At 41.7% G+C, this 7,652-nt stretch overlaps 1 protein-coding gene across 1 annotated transcript; it reads right to left on the bottom strand.

The window, feature by feature from the left end:
- Positions 1 to 875: 875 nt before the first annotated feature.
- Positions 876 to 6,679, bottom strand: LOC126771878 (uncharacterized). Its single transcript, XM_050492040.1, has 3 exons — positions 6,592 to 6,679; positions 2,009 to 2,302; positions 876 to 1,257 (listed from the first exon to the last, which is right to left on the bottom strand). Exons 1-3 carry the CDS (start codon positions 6,659 to 6,661, stop codon positions 1,028 to 1,030), a joined length of 594 nt encoding a protein of 197 aa, XP_050347997.1. The 5' UTR covers positions 6,662 to 6,679; the 3' UTR covers positions 876 to 1,027.
- Positions 6,680 to 7,652: the final 973 nt, after the last annotated feature.

Genomic DNA, 7,652 nt, shown 5'->3' with positions numbered 1-7,652 from the left:
ATATATAGTAATAAAATATGTTTACGACTTAAATACTTACTTACATTACTCAAAGTGACTTTTAAAAAATTGATTATTATTGATTAGATAAAAAATATACGTACATTAGCCTAGAAATTAGTACATCAATAATAATATTGTAAATCCGGACAGTTTGCCGAGATGGCCCAGTGGTGACGCGTGATCCCCCCCCCCATGGGAGCTGGGTACCTGGTGGTGACGCGTGAATCTTAACCGATTATCGTGGGTTCAAATCCGGGCAAGCACCACTAAATTTTTATATGCTTAATTTGTGATTATAATTCATCTCATGCTTTACGGTGAAGGAAAACATCGTGAGGAAACCTGCATGTGTCTAATTTCACTCACACACAATTCTGCTACAGGTGTATTCCACCAACCCGCATTGGAGCAGCGTGGTGGAATAAGCACCAAACTTTCTCCTTAAAAAGGAAAAGGAGGCCTTAGCCGAGCAGTGGGACATTCACCTGTTACGAATACGATACGGACAATTTATATGTTTGAATGCGTTAATTTTTAGAATTAGTTGTCGGTTTTTTTTATTGTTTGAGTTTTGATTTGATTTATCAATACATTCTCAGTAGTATTAGTATCCTGGGATTGGTGCTTTTTCGAGACGGTTGTAGGATTGCACTTCCTCGGGGCGTGACGGATTGCCATCCTATTGGATTATGTGTATGAATTAACCTACCAAAGGGAAGAGAAGCTTAGAGAAGCCAATACTTGACTAGCAGTATGATCTTCTACAAGGCCTTATCCGGCCCTGCTATCAGTTAATGGTTTATTACATTCTCTCCATATAAAATGGCTTTTACGGCTTTGGACTAAGTTAAATATATAATGAAAGTCATGTGTTGTAGGAAATCGTTTTAATAGTTCAATTTAGTTTAAGGTACAAAAATACAATATATGAGACATTTGCTTTAATTTTAAAGCGACGTAGACAGCGAGACGACATCGTTATTAAATCTCTTGCCTTTTTTAAATTTTTAGCTTAGTTAATCACTTAGGAAAGCGCATATTTCGCAAATAACGGTGTAACGACCATAGCAACGAATGCCACTGTAAAGTTAGACATAAACTGAGAGGCACTATTAGAATTGCATTTGTCCCCTTCACAATCAGAACAAGACAACAAAGATACCACGTCAGTATGAGAGGAATGTGCTTTTCTGATATCGGCACATGACCCTCTTTCTGAAGCGCACCCTCGAATGTACCATGGTTTCTTCATATCTGTAACAAATATCAGTGTTTTTCCTCGTAGAATTTTTGTATGAATCACCGAATTTATCTAATAATAGGCCATTTCAATTAAAAATATGACAACTTTATTATCTGTGGATAAAATTATACTGAGTTTCTTTCGTCGGTTCTTTGGTATTTATAGCGCGAATCGTAAATTGATTTTTAAAAATCAATTTAAAGAAAGGGTATCTTCCTGTTTTACGTAAAAAATCTTTTTTGAGTTTCAATAAAGATGACACCTTCCTTAATAAACAATAAAATATCAAAAAACGTTAAAATTGATATATAAAAATATTTTTTTACGAAGCTTATGGTTTTTTTATAGTATTTTTTTCAGTAAATTAAATCTTAAAAAAATAATAACTTATAAATAATTTCTAACTATGAAATTATTGATTATTTAATTATTTAGGATCACCAAAATGACATACAGTAATAAATACAAATTAAAAGTTTACAAATTAGACCATAGACCTATTGTCTAAGGGTAAAAGTTGCCATACTTATAGATAATCACGACATGCAAAAATGACACTAAGCATCTTAAATAATAATGAAAGAAAACTTAAATAAAATAAAAATAAATTTAACACAATTTGGAAGTACAAGATGAAATATAAGTGGTATTAATATTACAATACTACTAAAAACTATATAATAACGAAATAAAGACAAATAAAACAGAGATCAATTGTTATGAGCCAACAACGAACACCTTAAATAATAATATTATACTTACGTTTATACTGTTCTGCATAAAAGACACATCCTTGTTTTGTAATATCTAGAGTATATGGACATAACTTGGAAGATGTGTTAAGTGAGACTTTCGGACAGTCAGTACACACATAGCACTCTCTAACATTAATTGGCATTGGGCTAGGTGACGGTGATGGTAACGGATTCGGCCTCGGACGGTACATGCTGCTACTAATAGCATTCGCTTGAGCACTAGTCCTTTCATTTGTCTCTTTATTGTCATCTCTAGAATCCTCTAAAGCTGCTAATTCCTTTTCGCCCATGTATAGTTGTTCTTTAAAAAAGGTTTGAGTGAGTGTTAATGATTTTAAATATCTATATAAAAATACGGAAAAATATGAAATAATCTGAACACAATTATATTTTTAGTGGTACAGTGTCAATTATTATTAATCAAAAGAAATTAATCGTGATTTGATTTGATTTTTTGAGGAAAAGCGTATGTATGTAAATATGTCACAATGACAAAAGGAAATCGGGAAATATTTGTTTCTCAAATTCCTTAAGGAAAGGAGGTGAGGTCAATACAAAGGTATTGAGTTTTTCTGCTGATTTCTGATAAAAACGAACACCGTAGCTGGAATCGTGCAAAGCTACATTATCTTTAATGTTCTATAAAAGACAAAGTAACCTTGAAAACATTGTCTAGCAGTATATTATTTCAATAATATAGTATTCAAACATAGGTTGTTTAAATAACTAGATTTTAAGATAAGCTTATTAAAGCATATTTAAGTTAAGCTTATAAAACGAAACAAATGTATAAGACTGAGGTACTGTTAAATCTTTGAAGTTTTGAACGCAGATCATATGGTTTTTTCACGCAAAACTGTTCTTGCGCTATAATTATCCAGATTTTCAATTCCTCGAAAAATGTATGTATGTGTCACATTCCGTGACTAAAATATCTTTCAAATTGTTTTATGAAATCATGAATTTTAACCGTGCAGTGACGGTGAAAGAATACATTTCACTGCCCCTCTCGTTCCCATGGGTGTCGTAAAAGGCGACTAAGGGATATCTGAGCGACCATTAGCTCATCTGGTGGTAGGATGTTAAACATCCGCCTGGCTTGTTACCACCGTACGCATGGTGGAAAACTCGTGAAGTGGCTTGCAGCCGCGTTTCGAAGTCAGCCAGCGTACAGCCAGTGCCCGAGCGAGTATTGCCGCGATGGGTGTTGGTCCAATGGAGACGGTTGTTGAACCAATGCCGGGGGAAACTGTATTGACCTGCCGGACAGGGAGACCCGAAGAAACGGCTATTCCGCTACCACCAGGCCATGCATAATCTCGGGGTGGACCGTCGTGCCGGTTGGTGACCGGAAGGTGGGGTCCCGGCGGCCACTTCCAGGGGGGTTTGGGGGCCCTTCCGTCCGGCGGGTCAGTGTATTTTTCCTTTTGGCAACCACTAGGGGAAACACGCCTCCACACTTTGCCCATCCTTATCGTGGCAATACGTCGCTCGCTTCACGTCTCTTTTCCATTATTTTTTTCCCAAATGGTAGCGCAACAAAACAGAAATAACGGTCGTACACCGGTGCACACCCCCACCATACCCTCGCTGTTTGAGGTCGAGTTCTCTAACATCCGTGGACTCCACGCTGACCTCAATGCTGTCCACCACCATCTCGAGACAGCACGGCCAGCAATGTTGTTTCTCACGGAGACACAAATACTCCGTCCTGCCGATACCAGCTACCTTAATTATCCCGGCTACACGCTTGAAGAATTCTTCAAAGCGAAAGCCGGAGTATGCTTGTTCGTCAGGACGGATGTTTGCGGTCACCGACTGCGCTACTTGGAGGACCCCTCCTTCTCCATGTTGGTGGTACGTGTGGACCTGGTTCGTCAGAGTCGAGTCTACGTGTGCCTCTACAGATCCCACAATGGTGACTTTACTGGTGGTAGAGCTTTGTGCAAGCTAGTCTGGGTAGGTACCACCCACTCATCAGATATTCTACCGCAAAACAGCAATACTTGATATTGTTGTGTTCCGGTTTGAAGGGTGAGTGAGCCAGAGTAATTACAGGCACAAGGGACATAAAATCTTAGTTCCCAAGGTTGGTGGCGCATTGGCTATGTAAGCGATGGTTGACATTACTTACAATGCCAATGTCTAAGGGCGTTTGGTGACCACTTACCATCAGGTGGCCCATATGCTCGTCCGTCTTCCTATTTTATAAAAAAAAAAAAAACTTGGAGACAAGCCGATTATTTGACCATCTTAGTCGGGTGGCAGATGCTGCGCAAGAGCAATTCCTAACGCGGAATTGGTGTTTTCGGGGGATTTTAATGCTCACCACGAATCATGGTTGAAATCCCTCAAAACTGACCATGCTGGAAGGACTGCTCATGCTTTTGCTCTCACACCTGACTTGACCCAACTGGTTGATCAGCCCACCAGGATCCCAGACATTGATGGGCAAGCACCTTCTCTACTGGACCTTCTGCTGACTTCTCACCCGGTAGAATATCAGGTTGTGGTTCAGGCTCCTCTTGGCTCTTCGGATCACAGCCTATATCTACCAGAGTGCCACAGGCCAAGCTGCCGCCACTAGCGGTATGCAAACGTCGCGCTTGGCACTATAAGTCGGCAGATTGGGACGGTATGCGCGATTACTATGCGTCGGTCCCTTGGAAGGAACGTTGCTTCAGTGTGAATGACCCGACAGCTAGTGCCACTGCTGTTGCTGATGAGATCATGTTGGGAATGGAATACTACATTCCTAGCTCAGATCTCGTCAGTAGAGGTACGCATAACCGTTGGTTCACTCGTGAATGTACCGAAGCTGTATCATCTAAGCAGGCGGCATATCGCAAGTGGATCAACGGCTGCATTAGCGGGGTATCTAACATTGACTCACTGAAAGCAAACTACAATAAAAATTCCAAGTCCTGTAAAAAGGCATACATGAGAGCGGATGCACAGCGCATTGTACAGATTGGTCATGACCTTGTTTCGCATCCTAGGGGCTTCCGTAGCTTCTGGCGTCTGACCAAGTCTGTGCAAAACAATTTCTGCCAACCTTCGCTGCCACCGCTCAGAAATCCGGACGGATCGCTAGCTCACAGTCCGCAAGAGCAAGCTGATCTCCTGGCTAAACTCTTTGCCGATAATTCCGTCATCGATGATTGTAGTGCGCTGCCACCTACAATACCTTCATGTGGCCATACGATGCCTGACATCAAAATCAGGCAACGTGATGTGCGTGCGGAGCTGCAATCACTTGATGTACGGAAAGCTAGCGGTCCCGATGGAATACCAGCCATAGTGCTCAAGAAGTGCGCAGCGGAGCTGTCTCCTGTGTTAACGCGCCTGTTCCAACTTTCTCTCTCTTCGGGATGTGTACCGGAGGCTTGGAGAAGAGCTAATGTGCAAGCGGTTCCCAAAAAAGGGGATTGGTCTGACCCGGCAAATTATCGGCCAATAGCTATCACCTCAGTAAGGTGATGGAACGGATTTTAAACAACCAACTGATCCATTACCTAGAAGATCACTGTCTAATTAATGTTCGTCAGTACGGGTTTCGACCAAAACGGTCCACAGGTGATCTTCTAGCGTACGTAACACACCTCTGGGGTGAAGCTATCGACAAGCATGGAGAATCGTTGGCTGTCAGCTTATATCTCCAAGGCTTTCGACAGGGTCTGGCACAGAAGTCTTCTCTTCAAGCTGCCGGCATATGGTATGCCTGCTCAGCTATGCACCTGGATTGCCAGCTTTCTACACAAGCGTAGCCTTCGTGTTTTAGTTGATGGTTGCGCTTCACAATTCTATGTAGTGATTGCTGGGGTCCCCCAGGGATCTGTGCTATCTCCGACACTCTTTCTTTTGCATATCAATGATATGCTCTCTCTTGGGAACATACATTGCTATGCAGACGATATTACAGTGCATGGTGGATACCACGGACGCGCAGTGGCTGGGCGGGCGGAAATTGAGGAGAGGCGGAAGGATCTTGTCATTGGACTCGATAGGACATTAGAGCTCATCGCCAAATGGGGCTCTGATAATCTTGTTGAGTTTAATGGCAAGAAAACACAGGTATGCGCTCTCACAGCGAAAAAGTCAGCATTTTTCCCTCTTCCCTCCCTCTGTGGTACTCCGCTGGTGATACAAAGCAAAATCGCCATGCTGGGGATTGACGTTCGCTGCGACCGTAGTCCAAGGGATTACATCGAGGCTGTTATAAAAACAGCTTCACGGAAACTCGGAGTTCTGAACAAGATGCGGCGTTTTTTCACGCCACAACAACTGTGCTTGCTGTACAAAACACAGGTACGGTCTTGCGTGGAATATTGCTCGCACCTTTGGGATGGCTCCGCTAAGTACCTACTTGAGGCCTTGGACCGGTTGCAGCGACGTGCCGTACGCATTATTGGCGACGTAAAGGTCACAAACACCCTTGAACCTTTACAATTGCGGCCTTATATAGCCACTAAACTAAACTAAACGAGGCAGTCACAATCACTATAAACCATCATTATAAACAAGTATTATGTATAATAGCTGTTTAAAATAATTACAGAAGATAAAAAAAAGAAATTAAAATTGTAATACCTGAGGTAACCAAATTAAATAATCCATAAATAACACATCCTCTCAGAAAAACTAGACCCATCTTCGACATCTTGGTAAATTCAATGACGCTCAAACGAAGGTCCGATTTAATTTATTTTATACGATAAGTTATCTTTGTAATCAATGAATTCGACATGCTTAACGGACCTTAAAGGTACGCGTTTGTAGCTAGCGAATCGCTTGTGCCTGTCAAGCATGAATCAATACGTTTTTGTATTGAAAACGTACCGTTTTGTTTTTTCTCGTCAGTTTCCATGGTTAAATGTTAAATAAGGTTATGTCAGATCTTACTTCATCGATACTAACTGAAAAACTAATATGTCATTTGTAGGAATTTTTTGATGAAAATCACTTAATAATTAAGAATACATTTTTGATTTAGATTTGGTTACATAATCGATAAAAATACTTTCATAATATAATGTCGCAATTGATAGTTTGATGTCGCACGGGACTAAAATATTTAATTCAATTGTATACTAGCGAAACTAGTCAGATGTGACCATGGGCGTACCCAGCTTTTGGGCACAATTGACAAATTTCTTAAGCGTGTCCCACGCGCTTGTTTTGCCCTACACACAACACGAAGCATTCGGTATATGTAGTGCCGTAGAAACCCGTAGAAGATATTTAATTACTTTTTTTTTAACTCGCTGGAAAAACTTTACGCGTTTCCCCACATGAAGGTTATGTGGGACTCGCAGGTGCCTGGAATTAAGCCAGGCCCATAGCACCGAAATACCCACTAAAAAACAGCAGTGCCCTCACGGCCTCTTCGTTGGGTAGCACGGGATCGCTTGTGCAATCTAACGTGACGCCCCGACGCCGATGGCTCCTGCCCGGTCTTATTCAGTGGATCGAATCGGCGGAGGCACTCTCCTCACGCTGGAACTCCATGACCTGCTTCTGCGACATGACACCCTCACAGAAGAAGACCATCGCCTTCCAGCACCTCTTGCTGCGTAACAGAGCGTTAATGAAGCTCGACAGCAAGAGATTTCTGTCGACTATCACCGCCAGGGAGTGCCTTTGAGGTCCCC

The sequence above is a fragment of the Nymphalis io genome, chromosome 11 (genome assembly GCF_905147045.1).
Source record: "Nymphalis io chromosome 11, ilAglIoxx1.1, whole genome shotgun sequence".
Taxonomy (NCBI): Eukaryota; Metazoa; Arthropoda; class Insecta; order Lepidoptera; family Nymphalidae; genus Nymphalis; species Nymphalis io.
This window is presented reverse-complemented; position numbering and strand designations above follow the sequence as displayed.

Excerpts from the sequence above, each read along its gene's own strand:
- LOC126771878 (XM_050492040.1), bottom strand. The coding sequence starts at position 6,661 with ATGTCGAAGATGGGTCTAGTTTTTCTGAGAGGATGTGTTATTTATGGA. Across the intron at positions 2,303-6,591 it reads ATTTAATTTGGTTACCTCAG|AACAACTATACATGGGCGAA; the intron begins GTATTACAATTT and ends CCTTTTTTAAAG. Across the intron at positions 1,258-2,008 it reads TTATGCAGAACAGTATAAAC|ATATGAAGAAACCATGGTAC; the intron begins GTAAGTATAATA and ends TATTTGTTACAG.